Raw genomic sequence first — 21212 nt, forward strand, 5'->3', positions numbered from 1 at the left:
GCCCCCAGGGCCCGGGCCGCCTCGGGCACCTACCTGAGGCCGCGCCCGCACGTGCCACCGCGCCCGGCCCGCCCCAAAGCCTGTGGCGGGGGGGGGGGGTGGGGGGGGCCCACGCCACGTGACCGCCCCGCCCGCCCCGCGCGTGCGCCCTGCCCGGCGCCCCATTGTTGGCGGCAGCCGCGTCACGGGGGCGGGGCCGGGGCGGGGCGGCCGGCGGCCGGAGGGAGGCGGCGGGAGGGCGGAGGGAAGGAGCGTCCGCGCCGCCGCCGCCGCGCCGCCGCCGCCGCCGCCGCCGAGGAGCCGCCACCGCCGCCGCCTAGAAGCAAGCAGAGCCGCGCCGCGCCGCCGCCGCCCGCGCCCGAGCAGCCCCGCCGCCGCCCCGCCCCGCCGCTGGATGCCGGCGGCCGGCGGCCGAGCTCCCAGAGGCGGAGGGCGGCGGCGCGGGCGGCGGCGGCGGGGGCGGCCGGCGGCCGAGAGGCGGGAGCGCGGGCCCGAGCGGTAGTGCCGCCATGCCCAGCTCCACCGGGCAGCCCGACGGCGGCGGAGGCAAGCGCAGCGGCGGACCCGGGGCGGCGGTCGGCGGGGACCCCAGCCCGGGCCCCCCGCCGCCGCCGCCGCCGCCCCCGCCCGAGGGCGCCGAGGAGGCCGCGCCCGCGCCCCGGCCGCCGCCCGAGCCCGACGACGCGGCCGCCGCGCTGCGCTTGGCCCTGGACCAGCTCTCGGGGCTCGGTCTGGGGGGCGCGGGCGACCAGGACGAGGAGGGGGCGGCCGCGGGCGGCAGGGACGGAGCGGCGGCGGGAGGCTCAGACTGCGGGGCCGCGGCGGAGCCCGCGCCCCCCGACGGGCCCGAGGCGGGCGCGCCCGGGGTGGCCGTGGCCCCCGGCCCGCTGCCACTGCTGGAGCCCGACGTGAGCCCCCCGCCGCCGCCTCGGCCGTCGCCGCCCGACGTGTTCGCGGGCTTCGCGCCCCACCCCGCGGCCCTGGGTCCCCCGACGCTGCTGGCCGAGCAGATGAGCGTAATCGGCAGCCGCAAGAAGAGCGTGAACATGACCGAGTGCGTGCCTGTGCCCAGCTCCGAGCACGTCGCCGAGATCGTGGGTCGCCAGGGTGAGTGGCCGCCGTCGGGCGCGCCTCCCCGGGGGTCCCCGCGCGGCTCACCCCGGGAGGGGCCACCCAGCCCAGGCCGCGGCTGGACACCAGACCCCGGCCACGCCCCGCGTGGGCTCGGGCCTCGGTGGCCGCCTGTGTGCCTTTGTCCTGCCGCTGGCCGCGGGAGAAAGTTGGGCGCAGCCCGCGCTCCTCCCCTCGGCGCTCCGGCCCCGCTGCCGCCTTTGTCTGGGCGCCTGCAGCCGGGAAAGGCCCCTGCGTGCAGCTCACTGCCCGGGCCCTGGGCCGCCAGCGGTGGCATCCCGGGGATAAAGGGACCGGACTGGGCAGTGCCCGCTCCACACCCAGAACTGGCACGGGGCGGGTTCGCTAGGGCTTGGGGGGTCGCTGGGGCTGGGGGCGGGGGCGCTCCGGCAGTGTCAAGAGAGAAGTTTGGCGGCACAAAGAGGGTGCATCGAGACTTGCCAGCCTGGGCACCCTGTTGGGGATGGGGAGCAGGACGGGATGAGAGAAGATCCCTACAGGGCTCTCAGCCCCCAGTCAGGGATTTGGGGGATGCACAAGGACCCCCCTGTAAAAGCCGCTTTTGGGGTCCGGCCCCACAGCCCTCCCCTGGCCAGGTGGCCAGCAGCAGACCCAGGGTGTGCGGGTCCCGGAGCGGCATTGTCGGAGTGTCCCTGTGGCTGCCCCATTGTTCTCTTTGTTAGAGAGCCAGGCTGAGATTTGCAGGGTGACATCAGGCCGGCGGCCGCTCATTGGCCCTGGAGCTGCGGGGCGGGCGGGCTGGAGGGTGGTGGGCAGTGCCCGGCCCAGCACACACCCACCCACCCTGTTAGCTGCCTGCCCACCAGCCTCAACTTTCCTGCCTTCCTGCCCGCACCTCCGGGCTCCCTGCTGCTCAGCCAGGTTCTAGAACTTGGGGTGGGGCCTGGGCGGGGCTTGAGGTGGGGCTAGGGGTCCCTGCCTCTGGATCCTCGGTAACAGGAGCTAGAGAAGGGTGTGGGGGGCTTGAGTCACAAGGTGACCTGTCGCCCTAACTGTCACGAGCAGAGGACCACAGGGATGCCCTGGACACCGCTCTCTAGTAGTTGCGGGTGGGTGGGGCCATGGGGTGGCAAGCCCTCTGGCTTCGGGCGCAGGTACATTCCAGTCATTCATTTGTCCTCCCCATGTGCGGACACAAGGAGGACAAGGCGTGGTGCTGGGCCCGGGGACCCGCTCTTAGGAATGGGAGCCGGGGGGAGGGGGACCCGTAAACCGTTCTCTGGACCCTGCGGCTACCGGCAGGCACCACGAGACCACGACCGGACGTTTCCCCTCTGCCACCCGGTTGCCCCCTTCCTATTCAGGACATCACCCCCTGCCGCCCCTGTCCCCAGTAACCTCACTGGGACCTGTAACAAGACAGCTGCTTCCCTGCTGAGTGTCCAGGAGCCTGTGGAGACCGAGGCTGGGGGCTGTCACCCGAGGTCATGAGACTGATCCTCTCGGTGGTGGAGCCTGAGGACGAGTCCCATGTGACTGTGCGTGTCAGCCCCCCGGGGGTGCGGGCCGCGAGCAGGAGGCACCGATCCCTGGCCTACATGCTGAGCAGTCGGGTGGCTGGGTGGCCAGGCTCCACGCTGACCTCTGGTACCGCGTGTCCCTCTGGTACCCGCTGGTACCCAGGATATCAGCCTGGGTTCCTGCGGATGGCAGACAGCAAGGCAGGCTCTGGGGGTCCCTGGGCCCTGACAGCTCTTCCTGCAGACTAGGGTGGCCCTGTGGCTCTGAGCACAAGAGCCCCTCTCTGTGACAGTGGGAGAGCACCTCCCTTGTTGTGAGAATTCTCAAGCAAGATGCTGGTTCTCAGCCCAGCACCGGGCCAGCACACTGTAGCCACCCCATGAGTGGGGTGCAGGGCACCAGGGAGGGGAGCACGAATGCCAGGACAGGTTGGCAGCTGCAGCAGCCCTTGTGTCTCCCCACTCTAGAAGCATCTGTGGCTCCCAGCTTCTGCCACCAGTTCTCAAGCACAGCCTGGGAGACTCTGTGCCCTTCCTCCGGTTACCCACCCCCCTGTCCACCCTGTGGGTCCCTGGACATGGAACCTGTCCCTTCTTACTGCTCTGTTGTCCCTAGGGCAGGGGGCGTGGCCTACCCTGAACTTATCCTTTTCTGTCTGACCCCAGGCCCACGGCCACCCCCTTCTCCGGAGTGCAGAGTCAGGGGGTTCACCTGCCCAACCTCCTATGCTGACGAGAGCCACAGACCCGGGCTCGCCCTTTCCTGGACACCCCCTTGCTGCTCTGTGAGCCTCGGTTTTCTCAGCCCTGAAATGGGTCCATGCACCTTCTGGGCACAGGGCAGGAGATTATAGCCCCTGCCTTGCTCTCTCCTCCCAGAGGCTGAGGGGCCCAGAAGGTGCCCTGGACCCACTGAGAGGCAGCCTCAACCTGCCCCGAGGTGTCCGCCAGCGAGGATCCTGCAGCCTCAGGTCACAGGCGGGGAGGGAGAGGCTGCAGGAGCGGAGGTGCTGCCAGAGCCGGTCGGCAGGGCCCAGATATGAACCCTAGTCTCCTGGCTCTTCCTGCCCTGCAGGGAGCAGGGGTGAGTCAGGAGAGAACCTTCCACCTTCCAAAGCTCCTGGGTTGGGGGTGATGGGGAGGTGGCCCCCTTCCACAAACAGGAAAAGTGGAAACTCAGAAGGGCCGGTGGAGAGCCTGTCACCCCAGCTGGTCGTCAAATGTCGGGGGGGCTGGCGCCCAGTTCCTTCCAAGACCCTCCCCTGCGCCCCCCGCCTTGCTGCCTTTGCCCCAGTTGGCAGCATGGCCGTGGGTGGGGTGGCCGGGGTTGGGTCTTCAGAGCCAGGCCTGGGTCTGCAGCACACTCGGCTCACAGCCGGGAGCGAATGACCTGCCAGCCAGCCAGGGTCCCCTCCGTCATCCCTCACTCGCTGTTCTCTCCCTTGTGTGGGGCCCCACCCCTGCGGGACACTGCAGGCCTGTCGGGGACCCCTGCCTTGATGTTCTTACCTACCCACCGCGGGTCGTAGGAAGAACGGGGCCCCTGGGTGGCGGGTCACACCCTTCCGTGCCTGCACGGGGCTTTCCCTGGCCCTGTTTCACAGGTGAGCCAGCTTTGCCCCCAGACACCCTACTGTGACTCAGCCTCGCCCTGGGGACAGCACTCCGCTGGGTTGGGAGCGGCAGTATATCAGGCTGACTTGTCTCAGCCCTGGCCTGCTGGAACTCTGTCCCTGCTGTCCCCTTAGCCAGCAGTGCTCCCCTGGCACGCAGCCTCCTTCCCAGGGCGGCCCCTCAGCTCCCCACACACGGCCTTGAGGTTCCCTTGATAAAAGTGGCCTGTGGTCACCCGCATGGGCTCCTTTGGGGCAGAGCCCGTGTGGCCTGGTTCCCTGAGTGCCCAGTGCAGGGGTGCCTGGACCCCAGTACAGGGTCATGAGCAGTGGGAAGCAGGGCTGCCTGCATCTAGGCTCCCCACGGGGACCTTTGGCCTTGCCCCTCTGGGGGAGTGTCCGGCTGCCACGGGGTGGGGCCTGCTGGGGCCTGGGGCAGTCAGCCACCTTCCCTGGTTCTCTGAGTTGGAATCCTGGGGCAGGGCCCTGGAAGCTGCATTTCTGCTGCACCCACCAGTTGGCGGTAGCCCCCAGGGTCACTCCTGGAGACCCAGTTTCCTGGCTTGTGCAGTTCCACCCACCACCCCCCCAAGCTCTGCCACCTCTCAGGGTCCTAGCGTGGGTGGGGTTTGGGGGATAGTGGATGTCACAGCTGAAGTTTGTATGGTTAATTGGGCTCTACTTGGCCACTGAGGGCTCCATCCAAGGCTGCTCTCTGGGTCAGGGCAGGATGGGGGCCGGCAAGCGGGAAGCTGCAGGGTCCTTCCCCAGCCCTGACCTGCCCAGGGGTCCCTTCCCCACCGAGGCTCCCCCATGAGGACAGACACTGGTCTGGGGCCACTCTCCAGTCCGTGGCCGGTCGGGTCCTTCCCCAAACCTGTGAGGCTGGGTGTGTTTCTGCCCTCCTTTGGCAGGTGAGGAAACTGAGGCATGGGACGGTCCCTTGAGTGCCCAGGGCAATCCCCAGTCCACCGGCCCTTACAGCACAGTCCCCCAGCCTCGGGGAGTCCAGAAAGTCAGACTTGGGGTGTGAGGAGAAACTCTGAGAAGTGTGTGCTGGGGCCTGGCCCAGCATAGTCAGGGCGGGCTTCCCGGAAGAGGGGGTGCCGGGCTGGGATGTGATGCAGAGAAGGGAGAGGACGGTGGGGTGCAGCAGGGAGGATGACGTGACAGAGGGGAAAGGTCAGGCGCAGGGGAACTGCAGGAGGGGCCTCCCCAGCCGAGTGGGAGGAGACCGTCCAGGCAGGAGTGGAGGCAGCCCAGGTCAGGGTGCCTTTGGGGTTGCCAGTGAGGCCATGGAGCCACCAATGGGGAGGATGCCGCGTGCAGAGGGGATGGCTGGGGGCCAGGAGGCGAGGCCAGGAGATGGGAGGAAAGCAGTGTCTCCCTGGGAGATTTCAGACCCCCACTCAGTTGGCCCGCTTTTATTCAGCCGTGGATGGGGGGCTGCTGCCCTCTTTGCGCTGGGGGTGAGGCTGCCCCCGCCCCAGGCCCCATGTCTCTGACTTCCTCGGCTGAAGGCAGACAGCTCGTCCCGCTAACTTTGTATTTTCCCTCGCTGAGAAGTTAGCCACACTGTTATTCCGCTCAATGCCGCCCTCTGTTTGCACTGAAACAATATCCCTGTGTCCCTCTGGCCTCCCCAGAACTTGGGGGTGGGGGGGTCCTCCCAGACTCCTGGGCCCAGACTCAAGATATGTCAGAAGGCCCCTGGGCGGGGGTGTGGGTGTCAGGGCCCCGGGCCGGCCACACCTGGTGTTTAGATGTCTCAGGGGCAGCTTCCAGTCGACCTCGGGAGGGCCGCCTAGGTGGTGGGAGAGGCGCCCAGTCAAAGAACCTTCTCGACTGACCCTCTCCCCCACAGACACCTTGGCCCCCTTCCGCAGGGTCAGCCCCTCAGTCCAGCCCAGGCAGCAAAGGTGAAGCCACAAAGCCGTGTCCCCGAGCTTCCCCTCAGAGGCTGGGACCACTGAGGGCCTTTGGAGGTGTCCTGATACGGGACCCAGGATCTGCTCTTGGGGGAGGGTCACATGGTCAGGAAGAAGTCGTAGGCCATTTCCACAATCCGAGCCTCAGTTTCCCCTCCTGTCGGGGAGTTGGCGTCAGAGGGTCTGCATTAGTGTCCTAGGTCTGGTACAATGAACTGGATGGCTTGAAACTATAGAAATGAACCCTCACAGTTGTGCAGGGTGGAAATCAGGGTGTCGGCAGGACCATGCTCCCTCCAGGGGAGAATCTGTTCCAGCCTCTCCCTGGGCTTCTGCTGGTGCTGACAGGCCTTGGCGTTCCTGGACTTCTGGCCGTCTCACTCCAACCCTGGGCTCCGTCTTCACAGGGCCATCTTCTCTTGTGTCTCTACGTGTCCCTCCTCTATAGTGACACCGGTCATTGGACTCAGGGCTGCCCTAATCCAGCATGACCTCACCCTAACTAATGACATCTGCAAAGACTTTATTTCCAAATAAGGCCACATTCTGACATTCCAGGTGGATATGGATTTGGGGGGGACACCTTTCAACCTAAAACAGGGTCCCTCCTTGCCTTTGGGACAATCCCCCTGTTACAGAGCAGGGGGTTGCAGGACCAGAGTGGACACTGAGGCCTAAGGTTGGAGGGAGGGACGCCGAGTGCCTGAGATCACAGCCCGAAGGTGGGGCCTCCTAACCCAGCGCACCGGCTGGCCCCTGCAGCTGCCTCCCAGGAGGGGTGTCCTGGGGAGGGGTCCCTGCCCTCACTGCGTCTCCCCCTCCCCCACCGCAGGGTGCAAGATCAAGGCTCTGCGCGCCAAGACGAACACGTACATCAAGACGCCGGTGCGTGGGGAGGAGCCGGTCTTTATCGTGACCGGCCGCAAGGAGGACGTGGAGATGGCCAAGCGTGAGATCCTGTCGGCCGCCGAGCACTTCTCCGTGATCCGCGCCACGCGCAGCAAGGCCGGCGGGCTGCCCGGTACCGCGCAGGGTCCGCCCAACCTGCCGGGACAGACCACCATCCAGGTGCGCGTGCCCTACCGCGTGGTGGGTCTGGTGGTGGGCCCCAAGGGCGCCACCATCAAGCGCATCCAGCAACGGACGCACACGTACATCGTGACGCCCGGGCGCGACAAGGAGCCGGTGTTCGCTGTGACGGGCATGCCCGAGAACGTGGACCGGGCGCGCGAGGAGATCGAGGCCCACATCACGCTGCGTACGGGCGCCTTCACCGACACCGGCCCCGACAGCGACTTCCACTCCAACGGCACCGACGTCTGCCTGGACCTGCTCGGGGCAGCTGCGGGCCTCTGGGCCAAGGCTCCCAACCCGGGCCGCCGGCCCCCCGCGCCCACGGCCGGCCTCCGGGGGGACGCTGCTCTGGCCACCCCGGGGGGCCCCGAGGCCTTCTACGCGGGCGGCCGAGGGGGGCCGACCATGCCGGTGCCGGTGCCGGTGCCGGACGCGGACCCCACCAGCCCCTACGGCGCCTCGGGCAACGGAGGCTTCACCTTCGGTGGGGACGGTCCGGGGGCCCCCGCGGGGCCACCTGCCCCGGAGGACTGCGACTTCGGCTTCGACTTCCTGGCGCTGGACCTGACCGTGCCCACCGCGGCCACCATCTGGGCGCCCTTTGAGCGGGCCCCACCCCTGCCCGCCTTCAGCGGCTGCGCGGCCGTCAACGGGGCCCCCGCACCGCCCGTCCCGGGCGCCCGACGCAGCAGCGGGGCCGGCACACCGCGCCACTCGCCCACGCTGCCCGAGCCCGGCGGCCTGAGCCTGGAGCTCCCGCTGGCCCGCCGCGCTGCGCCCGACCCGGTGGGCGCCCTGCCCTGGCGGCCCCCGCAGGGCTCCCTGGCGTCCTTCTCGAGCAGCGCCAGCTTCTCCACGGCCACCTCGCTGCCCAGCAGCTCCTCGGCCTCCTCGTGCTCCGCGCTGGACTCGAGCGCCTCGGAGAGCGCCCGCAAGCCCCAGGCGGCCCCGGCCCCCAACGCCCCCGCCTCCGCGGCCCTGGCGCGGGAGTGCGTTGTGTGTGCTGAGGGCGAGGTGATGGCCGCGCTGGTGCCCTGCGGCCACAACCTCTTCTGCATGGACTGCGCCGTCCGCATCTGCGGCAAGAGCGAGCCCGAGTGCCCGGCCTGCCGCACGCCTGCCACCCAGGCCATTCATATCTTTTCCTAGCCGGTCACCTCGCCGCGCCCGCGGCCCCCAGGGCCGTCCACGGACGCGGGGTGGGTGGGCAGGGCCGGGTGGGGAGGAAGGGGAGGGTGGGGGCGGGGAGCGGCGGGCAGCGGGCCGCGTGGCCAGTGTTTACAGACGAGCTTTAACTCCGGTCCCAAGCGTGGAGACGGCGACCCGGCGGCCCAGCGACACCTCAGTTCTTAACAAATGACAGTATTGAGTCGACAGGTTAAAATAAACCAGAGAGAAAAGGCCTGCTTGCACTTTTTATTTAAGACACCCCCCCCCTCCCCAGGGTGATCTTTTTAAGGAAAAAAACCCACGATTTTTACAACTCTCCCGGTTGTCCTTTTGTACGTAGCTGATATCGATTTGACAGTGTTTGTTTTCCCACGGCCTCAACCTCTGCAGAAACTTCCAGGAGGATGGCTCTCTTTTTGGGGCCAACTGGTTACCCTTTAGTATGTAAGCCGCGCGCAGGCTGGAGGGGGGCGGGGGGAGGGGCGTACAGAACTTTTTTTTTTTTTTTTTTTAATTATTAATCCCTTTCTGCTGTGGTTTCTGTTGACCGTTTTTTAATTTTTTTGTTTTTTTAAACTTTTACTTTTTACCTCTTGTGTATATGTAGGGAATTTATAGGGAAATATGTACTTTATGGAATAAATTTTAAGAAAACTAAAATATATTTTATTTTAAATAAAGTAACGGACCTTTAATCTTACACAGCTAAATTACTGATTATATATTTGCTGAGCTGACCTAAGGGTTCAGAAAATTGTATCAAGAGTTTTATTTTTTGACTTCAAAGCCTTCTTAATAAAGTCTTTTTACTACACGTGAGCCCTTGGCCTGGTGTGGGGTTGGTGGGCATGGGGGAGGGGTGGGGGTGGAGGGCTCAGATCCAGCCCCTCCCCCCCTCGTCTTCCAGATACAAGAGTTAGGGCTCAGGATACCCCAGTTCCAGGCTTTTCCACAAGCCAGGTGCTATCGGCATCGGGGCTACACTGAAAGGTGGTCCAGACAGGTCCCCTTTTCCTGAGGTTCAGGACCTGACATCCCAGGGGACAACCAGCCATGGGGGCGGCTATGACCCATGTGGAGGGGGTGGTGCCAGATGGTCGCTTCCTAGGGCATCAGCTCGCCTCCGCGGTGTGTGTGGGACCCCATCCCCAGTAGGACGGGGTCCACCTGACATTGTACAGACGGGGAAACTGAGGTCTGCAAACCTTCCTCCCAGGATGGCTCCTAACACCTCCCAGTCCCCGAAGGACATCTGAGTGATGAGCCACAGGTGTTGTCCCCCTGTCACCTAGTTGGGAGCAGAGGACCAAGGCCCGTCGGGCTGCTGGACACATTTCTTCAGGATTGGGATTGGCCTGGAGTCGAGGACTGGGGGACCATGGGTTGCACCGTAGTCAGCTGGCAGTTGCCACAAAAGTTCCAAAGGCGGGGAAGGAAGCTCTGGAGTGTGTGGAGGATGGGGTGTGGTGACGGGGGGGGGCCCAGGACTGTGACAGGGAGAAGCCCAGGGGCCAGGTGACCACAGGCTGCTGGCTTGAGGAATGGGCAATGAGGGGTCTGGGGGACACAAGCCACTAGGAAAGCTAGGAGGGCATAGCAGAGCAGCCTGGAGGGCTTCCAGGAGGAGGCCAGGGGCTTGGGATGACAGGAGCGTCTGATGGGGCAACAGGGATGGAGAGGAAGTAGCCAGAGATGGACAGGGCACCCCACGAGCGAGTGACGGCCACATCAGATCCTCCAGCTGAGAGTAGTAGCCCCAGGCTGCAGGGCCACAGGTGGGTCTCAGGAAGGGCCACATACACCCGGGGTTCCAGCCCAGCCCTGCTGGAATTTCCCCATCTGTAAAATAGGCATACACCTGGGACCTCCCTGGTGGCCCAGTGGTTGGGACTCCACGCTTCCACTGCAGGGGCACGGGTTTGATCCCTGGTCGGGGAACTAAGATCGCACATGCTGCACAGTGTGGCTCAAAAAAAAAAAAAGGGGGGGATACACCTAGGTCCACGCAACCAGCTCTGATGAGGCTCAGGGGGTGGAGTGCATTGATTCGTGGCCCCCAAAAGATACACCCCTGGAACCTGAGGATGGGAGCTTACAAAAGGGTATTTGCAGGGACTTCCCTGGTGGCGCAGTGGTTAAGAATCCGCCTGCCAGTGCAGGGGACATGTGTTCGAGCCCTGGTCCACAAGATCCCACATGCCACGGAGCAAATAAGCCCGTGCGCCACAACTACTGAGCCTGTGCTCTAGAGCCTGTGAGCCACAAGTACTGAGCCCGCGTGCCACAACTACTGAAGCCCACGCGCCTAGAGCCCGTGCTCTGCAACAAGAGAAGCCACCGCAATGAGAAGCCCGCACACCGCAATGAAGAGCTGCTCCCACTCGCTGCAACTAGAGAAAGCCCGTGCTCAGCAACGAAGACCCAACACAGCCAAAAATAAATAAAATAGGTAAATAAATTTATTTTTTTAAAAAGGGTCTTTGCAGATATAATTAAGAATCTTGAGATGAGATAATCCTGAATTAGGGTGGCCCTAAATCTAATGTCCTTATAAGAGACGGAGGAGGAGACTCAGACACACAGGGTGAAGCTGTGTGAAGACAGAGGCAGAGGCTGGGGTGATGCAGCCACAAGCCCAGGGATGCCTGGGGCCCCCACAAGCTGGAAGAGGCGGGAAGAATCCCCCCTCTCCCGCCTGCCCTGCAGCCCTCAGAGGGATCGCGCCCCTGCCACACCTTGATCTCCGACTTCTGGTCTCCAGAACGTGGAGAACAAATACCTATTACTTTGTGGTAATTTGTTACAGCGCTTCGGGAAACCAGTATGGGTGGGTGGGTGGGTGGGAGGGCAATGCTTAACCCGGGACCGGCCCACACTTCAGCGGCGGAGTAGTTGTGGCGCCAGTGGCCCCAGGTGACCTGGAGCGAAGTCAGGCCATAGAGGGTTATGGAGGCAGCAGGGACTTGGGGCATGAAGACCACCCCCCTGCAGTTTGGCGCCCAGAGCAAGAGGAAGAGCTGTGGCCTCCCCCCACCCCCGGCCAAGGGGTCTATGGTGGTGGGTGTGCGTCCTCGGGAGGGAGGTGGGACCTGGAGCCTGAGCTAGGGTCCCGACAGGGGTGGGCAGAAGGGGTGTTGGCCTGGTGTCTGTAAGGAATTGAGGGGCCTCTGGGGAGTTGCAGGGAGTGGGCTTGTCAGTTTGCTCCTGAAATAAGAGGAGAGAAGGGCCCCAAAGGGCCCAGGTGCCCAGGAGCTTGGCAGGGGATCGTGGAGATTGGGTGGCTGAAGGACCCACCAGGGGAGGGTCAGGCCCAGGGCAGAAGCCCAAATCCAGACTAGCCAAAGCCAGCCCCCTGGAGGGGTTTCTGAAGATGCAATGGTTAAAGGGGTGGTCCCCCAACCATGGGCAGGGCTGTCACCTATTCTGGTCTGAGGAAGTGCTGTCCCAGGACTTTCCAGAAACGCCTGAGGAGTCTGCTTACTGCTGGGTACAGGGCTGTGAATATTGTAAGTGTGAGGCCAGAGACCCTGCAGCCCTCGGGAAGAGAGATGGCCAGGCCAGGGTGAATTCCTGACCTTGCCGTTTGAGGCCCTGGATGCAGCCCTGCCCGAAGGTCATGTGTCCCAACCTCTCAGTTAATAGGCACCAATAAGCTCTTCCTCTTTGTTTCAGCCACTGTGAGTTGGAATAACTGAAACTCACAACCACCCACAGGGACCACATTCTCAGTCAGGGAGCTGGAAAGCATTTCCGGGGGGTGGGGAGGAGGGGAAGCAGGTCAAGTGTCCTGGGCGCCCAGCTCCCTCACGCCAAGGCCTGGCCAGTGTCCTGAGTGCAAGCTCTCGTCCCCCTTGGCAGTTGGCTCTCTTGGTTCACAGGTCCAGCACATCAAGGTGACCCTGGTGTCTTGTCCGGGCATGACATGGGTCACCATCTTCCCAGCCTCCAACAACTGTGTCCTCACTGCCCAGCAGTTGAGCGAATGTTCCATATTTTAGATTTTTGGTCATGGCAGAACCCCACTCTAGTAAGAATTTCTGTGTTGGTGAAAATCTGGCCTGTCTCTGCCACAAAGAGCAGGGGGCTCAGATCATGGTGCCCCCTTGCCAAAGCTCCTCAAATTCCCCCAAAGAGAGGCCGACGGCAGGCTGCAGAGTCAACTTTACTTTAATGAAAAAAGAACAAATCCAAACACAAGTCTGGGTTGAACAGTCATATCACGAGGCAAGGACCCCCACCTCCTATACCCCCTAGATGCTCCCCCAGCTGTCCCCAAGGACGACACCTCTGGGAGAGCAAGAGGGACAGAAATGGAGCCTGGGCCCTGGGCATCAACATGCAGAGGTCCACCTTGACCCTCAGGGAAGCTAGATGTTCTGAAGCATGTGGATCGCGCGCTGAAGGTGCTGGCGGGCAGCTGGAGCACAGCCGTGGCTCCGCAGGACACCCAGCGGGTAGGAGGTGCCAGGCTGGCCCTGTTCCCAGACCGTGAGCCGCAGCTCTTCACACCCACCACTCAGCACGAGTTGAGCCTGGCCTCCGCTGCAGCTGACCTACCAAGGCGGGAGGAGCTGGGTCCGAGGGGAGAAGGGGCCCTGGCCCTCGGAGGACAAGTGGATAGGAGACTGAGGTCCCCCTGATCTGAGTCTCAGTGGCTGCCCCACCCATAGGAACTCAGGGTCAGGAGCCCAGGGCTCTGCCACACAGACAGGGAAACTGAGGCTCAGATGGGACTCCCCCGCCCAGAGCCGCCCAGTGAGAACTCCTACTCTTAGGCCTGTGCCCTGGGGAACAGCAGCTCCTCATGGGTACCAGCTTCCACAGCTGCTGGCCAGGGCCATTTGAAGACAATCCTCTCTAAGACCCGGCCCAGGCCGGGGTACTCTGGTCTGAACAGAGAGGGGATTTTTACTATAAAATAAAATCATACTAATTTTTAAAAATAATGAGTATTGTATCCTAGTGCGTTTGAAATCTGTTTTAGGAGTGGCTATGATGTCCCAGGGATTGCCAGGACGGCGCAGGAAAACCTAAAAATGATTGTGCAACAAAATGACATTTCGACAGCTGCTACAGGTAACCACACAGGACGATGACCCTAAGGGACATTTTGCTGTCATCCAGACACATTTTATTTCCGATTTTCCTGGGGCTCCCCCCAGCAGCGTGCCATGTAACAGGCCTGCTTGGGGGGGGGACCCTCACTCACCTGCACCGTCCCGTCACTGAAGAGCAGGAGTGCGGCCCGCTCGGACACCAGGAAGCGCAGCAGGCAGAGGCTGGGGGGCTGCCGGCCAGGTGGCTGTGGACAGGCCCCCCTCCTGTGGACAGACCCAGCCATGGGGCCTCAGGGCCGAGGGCTCCCACCGCCTGGCACACTCCGCAGCCCCACCCAGCCCTCACCTCTCGCAGCCGCCGCTGCGTGTATCGGGCAAAGAGCCGAAGGACGGCCAGCTTGGCGCCCAGCAGGCTCAGGGCGAACGTCTCCAGCTTTCCCCGGTCGGGCATGTAGATGACTTGGCTGATGGGGGTGGGGGGTTGCACAGGGCGGTGCCAGCTGTCAGGACCTCCGTCCCGGGCACCTCACACCCAAGGACACCTTCTCACGCAGCCGTGTCTCTTGGACCATGATGTGAAACCAGCTCTGCACGGACCAGCCTTCTCTGTCCGTCCAGCCCCAGCCCCTCCCCTGAACTCCAGACCCCTGGAGCCACGGACTCGGCCTGTCCACGCTGAGATCCTGATGGGCCGCCACACCTACTGAGCCTGCGCTCTAGAGCCCGCGAGCCACAACTACTGAGCCCGTGCGCCACAACTACTGAAGCCCACCTGCCTAGAGCCCGTGCTCCGCATCGAGAGAAGCCACCGCCATGAGAAGCCCATGCACCTCAACGAAGAGTAGCCCCCGCTCGCCGCAACTAGAGAAAGCCGGCGCACAGCAATGAAGACCCAACACAGCCAAAAATAAATTAATTAATTAAATAAATTAAAAAAAAAAAAAGTGTGAGTCTGACCCCTCCTTCCCGCCCCAACCCCAACAGTGGCCTGTGAGGCTCTGTGACTTCATGTCCTCCCCCTCTCCCTGCCATTCCTCAAACCCACCACGCTCAGTCCCATCTCGGGGGCTTTGCACATGCTGTTCCCTATGCCTCAGAGGCTGTTCCTGACGGACTCTTTCTCATCATTCCTGTCTCGCCTGAGCGTCACTTCTTCAGAAAGCCCCTCCTTCCACAACCACTCTGTTGAGAGTCGTCTCCACTTCCCCAATCTGTCACCTCACCCACTTCATTTCCTTCAGAAAACTGCCACCTGAAATCAACTTAGTAATTCATTTGTTTAGCATTGTTCTCTGTCCCCCAGCAGGCAGTAAGCGCCTGTAGGTGTGCACAGTAGATGTTTAATAAATCTGTGAGGAGTGAATGAAGAAAGGCAGGGAGGAGGGCCTGGCCTCCCAGGGGGATAGGAACTCCATAGCTTACCCCTCTGTGGGGCGCAGGGCCATGTGGGTGCCATCCCGAAGCAGGACACCACTGCCCCCGTCTGACAATTGGTAGCCGAAGCCGTACTTGCTGGAATAATCCACCCACTTGGGGGCCCAGAGGATGGGCCGCTGCTCTCCTGGGGGGTCCTGCATGGCTGGCACAGGATGAAATGAAGTGAGCAGGGGTCCTGGAAGGGGCGGGCGGAAGGACGGCAGAGGCACAGGAGATGGAGAGTAAAGTCCAAAGAATAGAAAACCAAGTCTTGGGACTTCCCTGGCGGTCCAGTGGGTAAGACTCCGTGCTTCCACTGCAGGGGGCACGGGTTCGATCCGTGGTTGGGGAACAAAGATCTCACATGTGGCCAAAAAAAAAAAACAACAACCAACTCTTGCCTTGAGCGGGGAGGACTGGGGGACCCTGGGATCACAGCTGCCTCTGGAAATGAGTAAATCTGAAATGCTTGTAAGGTCCAAAACACTGTAGGGCTTTGCTTTATTTCATTAAACATTTTTTGTATTAAAAAATAAAAATTGCTCAAGGCCATGTGGGATCCTAGATTGGATCGCAGAAGAGAAAAAGGGCAATAATGGAAACCCTGGGAAAATCCAGTGGCCCAGGAAGCTGGGCCACAGGAGAAGCTGGAACTCTGTAATACAATCTCCAGCTATTTGTGCTGCTCCTACCTGGGGCGCCAGAGTCCAGGCAAAGCTGCAGGCTCCTGATGGCTGCCTCTACCTCCTGCCTCGGGCTCCCCTGGGGCCCTGGGGAGACAGATCTCTGTGGGGCACAGACAGGCCAGGGCCCCTCCAACCAGCCCCGCCCCAAACTCCCACATCCGGGAAAGTCTGATTTTCACCCCAGAAGGATTCCAGACATCATTCTCATTTCACAGGTGGGAAAATTGAGGCCGGGAGAGGGGACGTGATCCTGGCAAGGCAGGATCTTTGCCCCCCACTTCTCGACCCTCACTCCTGCCCACAGCTCCCACCTAGGATGGAGAGTCTGCTCACCCGCCGGGTCACTCCCGAGGGTCCCCTGGCTAAGCAGGCGGACAGGGCGCCGGGGGCACGGAGCCCCTCCCTCTGACAGGGAGGCCTGGGGAGGGAGCAGCAGGGGTTGGGGGCTCTGGCCTCCCCCCCTGAAGACCCCCTGGCTTCTCCCTTTGCCCAGCCTCCCTGTGAGGATGCCCTCCACATTCCCCACCATGCCCCCCTCCCCACGCCCTCACCTCACTACCCCACTCCGTGGAGTCAGGGTCAGGGCCATCTTCTCCTGGACCTGAGGCCTCCTTAGGAGTGAAGGGGCCTGCAGGAGGCACGAGGATTGGAGGTGGGGGCAGAGCCTGACCCCATGCAGGGCGGGACCTCTGCCACCGACATCCGCCTCTGCCGTGGAGGTGACATTTCAGAGCAGGTAGGGAGGAGGACAGGTGTGTGAGATGCGGGGCGCAGGTAGGAGCAGGTGAGGGGGCGGGGCGGTACTCACAAGGCCTCCGGCGCTGGGGCAGCAGCAGCCGGCCCACCTTCCAGAAGAGTCTGCCCAGAGGCTGGGGGATGGAGAAGATGGGCAGGCTGTGGCAGGAGTGGGGCGGCAGCCGGTCCGGGGTGAAGCCCTTCGGAGTGGAGAGCTAGGCGTCAGCACGCCGCTCCTGAGTACCTGGGCTAGCTGGGGGTCCTGACCCACACCTGGGTCTGCTGAGATGCCCCAGAGAAGGGCAGCCCCGACCCACTGACACCCCACACCTGCGTGAAAAAGTCATCCTGCAGCAGGTGGTCCAGGCTGGGCCGCTCGGCCGGGTTGGGTGCCAGCAGGCGGGCGATGAGGCGGCGTGCATTGGGGGACAGATGTGCAGGCTCGGGATAGCGGCCGTCTCGGATGTTCTGGTACATCTCCGACAAGGGTGCCGCCACGAAGGGAGGGGCGCCAGTCAGCACCATGTACCTGGGCCAGGTCGGGGGCAGGAACCTGGGTGCCTGCTTGCATCTATCCTGGGCATCTAGGGTTGGCTCACACCTACCTGTGCACACCTGGCCACACCTTCCCACACTTCCTGACTCCGTACCCACGTCACATCCACTTTCTCATAGCTGCCCTACATCTGCTCCCACCTGGCCATTCCTGTCTGCTCAGGAGACACCAGCATCTGTCTGTACACCTGCCTGCTCCTGGGTTATACCTGGACACACCTGCATATACCTTTCCAGTTTTAGTTTATGCATGCTCACACCTGTTCAACTCCTGCATATGCCTCATACCTGTACATATGCCCTCATCTGCCTGTGTACCTGCCACCTGCACACACCTGTCCACACCTCTGTGCACACTCAAAACTATCATCCCGCCATATGCCCTATTCATACCTGCACGCTCAGATGATGGCAGGTGTGTGCTCCCGCCTACCCCCCAGCTGCACACACTGGTCCTGTGTTTGCTCATACCTGCCTGTGCCCCCACTCAACCTCCCCTGTACATGCCTACACCTGTCCTTACCTGCCGGTGCCCGCTCCCACCTGCCCACACCTGGCCCCAGCTGGGCAGTCCTGCCCCCCTTCCCCAGGCCCGGGGCTTCTGGGGCCACTCACATGACGCAGCCCAGAGCCCAGATGTCCGACTGGCAGGAGTGCCCGTTTCTGGACACGACCTCCGGGGCCAGGAAGTTTGGGGTCCCACAGAGCACTCTGGGGGGCATAACAGGGGCTCAGGAAGGCTGGGGCCAGAGCCGGCCCACCCTCGCCCACCCAGAGAGCCCGCTCGGAGCCTCCCGGTCACCTGTGGCAGCGGCCTCCTGGGCCCACCCTGGTGGCCAGCCCCAGGTCTCCGATCTTCACTTCCATGTTCTTGTTCAGGAAGAAGTTACCTGCCGGGGCGGGGTGCGGGGGGGGGGGGGAATGGGAGGGGGAGGAGCATGGCGTGAGGGTGGAATCCCCGCCCTCGCCACGCCCCCGCCACGCCCCCGCGGCCCCTTCCCCGCCCTCACTGAGCTTCAGGTCCCGGTGGACGATGCGCCTCTGGTGCAGGTAGCGCAGGCCGCTGACCAGGCCCCGCAGGTAGTAACGCACCTCAGGCTCTGTCAGCGTCTGCCGCGCCTCCAGCACGTGGGCCAGTGACTGCAGGGGACCGGCAGGTGCAGCGCCAGCGCCGAGGAGACACAGGTGAGCTCAGGTTAGGCGGCACAGTGAGTTCCAGGGACCCAAGAAGGCAAAGGTAAATTCAGCTGGGCCCAGGTGGATGTGGCTGATTGTGGGACAGGCAGAGGTGAGCTCTGAGCCCCAGGAGGAACATAGGAGTTCAGATGGGCCAAGGGGGCCACAGTGAGCTTTTCGGCAAGAGACGAACCCAAGGTGGGTACATGCTGGGCAAAGGAGAGCTCAGGTGTACTTAAGTGGGCTCAGGGAGTTCAAGGGGTCTATGAAGGTGCAACTAAGTCCAAGTGGGTTCAGGAACAGGCATTCCTGCCTGTCGGACATCTGGGCTCTGGGCTGCACCATGTGAGTGGCCCCAAGGGCCCCGGGCCTGGGGAAGGGGGACAGGACTGCCCAGGTGAGGCCGGGTGTGGGCAGGTGGGGCCTGGCTGAGGGCAGGAGGGGCACAGGTGGGCATAGGTGTGCCGAGGTGAGTCAAGAGAGCCTCTGGGTGGGCAGGTGGGCACAAGCGCATTAAGGGTGAGCACAGGTGGGCCTAGTGTGGTCACAGGTAGAAACAGGTAAGGAGAGACAGACATTGGCGGGGACACAGATGAGCACAGAAGACTGGGGGGGGGGGCATGGCTCCCTCTAGGCCCCGCCCCCTGGGCACCTGGCGGCTGCAGTATTCCAACACCATGTACACGTGGTCACGGTCAGCAAAGTGTCCGTGGAAGGCCACGATGTTGCGATGTCGCAGGCAGCTGTGCAGGGCGATCTCGCGCTCCACCTGCGGGCGGGGTCCCACGTGTACACACCCGGCAGGTGCCCATACCCGAGGTACCCATGCCCCCACGGGCATGCTCCCCACCCCCAGGGCAGGGACGTCTCTGCGGACCCGATTTGGTCACAGGGCCCCTGGGCACTGATGCGCAGAGCATACCTTGTCGCTGGGGCACAGCCGTCCAGCCCCGCCACCACCATGAGGCACCACTTTGAGCGCAAACACGGAGCTGGTGGACATGTCGGTCAGCTTGTAGCAGCGGCTGAAGGCGCCCTGCGGGGCAGGCGACTCACGAGCTCAGGGCACACAGGTGTGGGGACAGATGGCCAGGCCTCTTCACACACAGACACGCACACACACACACACCCCTGAGACGCATGGATGCATAGCTCACATCCTCATACCTGGATACCCAAGGCAACACAACACACAGAAGTACACGAAGGCACAGGGACACATACACTCAGACACACAGACGCATCCACACCTGGATATATAGAGCCCACGGACCCTAATACAGTACCCGGACACACGGTACAACGCCCGAACACAGAAAGCAGAGACCTATGACACATTCAGACACACACGCACAGGGACAACACAACAGAGTCTGGGTCCGCACCAAGGCTCCAAGTCGCAGAACACTGGGGCGCACACCCACACCCTAGACACACAACCCACAACACAGCACAACGTGCCCAACACCGGTTCCCGCCACACGATGCACGCAGAACAGCGGGTACATCGCGGACCCGGGCGTCCACCCACGCCAGCCCCAAACTCGCGTGGACACGCGACACACGCAGAGACAAAAGCCGGGGCGCACGCTGGCTCGTTTGCGGTCGCGATCGCGCGCACGCGCCCCGCCCCGCCGGGACCCCTGCCCGGCCCGGCCCCCTCGCCAGCGGACTGGGGGTGCCGGGGTCCCCACCTTGCCGATCAGCTTCCCGCGCCTGTACACGCGCCCCGAGCTCGGGTCGCGCAGGAAGACGGAGACCAGCGGGCGGCAACTGTGCCGCCGCCGCCGCGGCTCGGGCTCCATCCCTCCCGGGAGCCTGGCGGGCGGGCGCACTGGCGCAGCCTCGGCCGGGACCATCGCGCGCGGCGCTGCTCTGGGGGCCGCGCGCTGCCTGGACGCGTCTTATTGGCCGAGGGGGGAGGGGTGGAGTCCAGACGCTCGGGGCGGCCAGCGCGGGAGGGGGCGGGCGCGTGGGGGCGCTTGGGCGTGCGGGGACGCGGGGCTGGCGGGAGTTCCAGGGACCAGAGCGGCGCTGGCACCTTGCACGCCAGCCCAGCGCCAGTCCCGCGCGCGCGCAGCTCGCTTGCTCCTCCAATCCTGCGCCTCCCGCCAAGCTGTGAACTGTCAACACGCCCATTTCTCTGAGCAGGAGACTGAGGTCAGAGGGATTGTCTCATTCTCTCGAGGCCTCGAGGGGAAGGGTGGGTGGGAGGGAGGGCTTGGCAGGGCTCTCCCCAGAGTGCGCTTGAGGTCTGAGTCTAGTCGTCCTGAATACGTGTGACTGTGGCTCCTCCTGGCAGGTGGGTCCCCGGGCCCCATATGACAATGCACGGGGCTTGATCATCTTGGCACTAGGGAGCCACAGCAGGATTCAGGGAGGTGGGGAGGGGAGTGAAGCCCAGAGGGGCACTGCTGGGATTGGGAGGCTGGCGTATATGATGGACACTCAGTGGTGAGAAGGAGCAGGATTTGTGTACTGATGGACAGACACTGGGGGTGTGACTCCTGGCTTGGGCAGCCAAGGAGAGGCAGGGGGATGGAGAACAAGTGGGCAGGCTTAGGCCCCCCCCCGGGAACCATGGGAGCATCTCTGAGCTGTTCCCCAGAGTCAGTTCCCAGCTCTTTCCTTGTATTGTCTCAAGTCACCCTTTCACCGATTCTGAGATGCAGGAACTGGCCTTGGCCCCATTTTACAGATGAACACACTGAGGCCCAGGGAGGTTAAGTCGCTTACCCAGCCAGGAAGGGACAGGGCTGGATGTGAATCCAGCCAGCTGCCTCTGGATGCCTTGGTATTAATCCCCAAAAGTTACATAACATAATGAATGGGGAGGGGTTAGCAGGGCTCCGTGGGGCTGGAATCAGGCCTCGGAATTTTCCAGAGACCAGATTTCGGAGTTCGGCCCAGCCAAGCCACCAGGGATAGGAAACACCTTCTGCGTTGTCACATGTCTGCCTGGCATGTCAAATGGGGGCACCCAGGGCATGGGGGACTCTGCGGGGGCCCCAGTGCATTGGATGGAGCCATACTCTGGTACCTTTGCGGGGGGCCGGCCTCAGCACCAGGGCTAAGGATTCCAGGCCAGTGCAGGGGGCCAGCTGGCTGCGGCCGGGGGAGCCCGAGTCCTCTGCTAATGAGAACCAGGTGCGGTGCGACAGAAGGAAGGCAGCTGGGGGGCCCGGGGGTC

General features: G+C 63.3%; 2 protein-coding genes across 4 annotated transcripts; one reads left to right on the forward strand and one right to left on the reverse strand.

Annotated features, from left to right (window-relative positions):
• Window positions 1-381: 381 nt before the first annotated feature.
• On the forward strand, window positions 382-9211 carry MEX3D (mex-3 RNA binding family member D). Its single transcript, XM_082381589.1, has 2 exons — window positions 382-1107; window positions 6986-9211. The coding sequence occupies exons 1-2, from the start codon at window positions 510-512 to the stop codon at window positions 8374-8376; spliced, it is 1989 nt and encodes a 662-aa protein (XP_082237715.1). The 5' UTR covers window positions 382-509; the 3' UTR covers window positions 8377-9211.
• A 2204-nt stretch (window positions 9212-11415) lies between these two features.
• Window positions 11416-19895, reverse strand: PLK5 (polo like kinase 5 (inactive)). Of its 3 annotated transcripts, XM_082382020.1 has the most exons (15): window positions 19717-19895; window positions 18945-19058; window positions 18675-18791; window positions 17857-17986; window positions 17649-17736; window positions 17462-17557; window positions 16622-16820; window positions 16365-16491; window positions 16108-16184; window positions 15890-15974; window positions 15563-15640; window positions 14877-15033; window positions 13801-13918; window positions 13607-13718; window positions 12862-12950 (listed from the first exon to the last, which is right to left on the reverse strand). In XM_082382020.1, exons 1-14 carry the CDS (start codon window positions 19879-19881, stop codon window positions 13620-13622), a joined length of 1650 nt encoding a protein of 549 aa, XP_082238146.1. In that variant the 5' UTR covers window positions 19882-19895; the 3' UTR covers window positions 12862-12950; window positions 13607-13619. The 3 variants fall into 3 exon arrangements, with proteins under 3 accessions (XP_082238145.1, XP_082238147.1, XP_082238146.1); XM_082382019.1 differs by lacking the exon at window positions 13801-13918 and having other exon boundaries at window positions 11416-12950; XM_082382021.1 differs by lacking the exon at window positions 13801-13918 and having other exon boundaries at window positions 11416-12950; window positions 18945-19119; window positions 19717-19803.
• Between the last annotated feature and the right edge of the window lie 1317 nt (window positions 19896-21212).

The sequence above is a fragment of the Balaenoptera borealis genome (genome assembly GCF_965194805.1).
Source record: "Balaenoptera borealis genome assembly, chromosome: 2".
Lineage (NCBI taxonomy): Eukaryota > Metazoa > Chordata > Mammalia > Artiodactyla > Balaenopteridae > Balaenoptera > Balaenoptera borealis.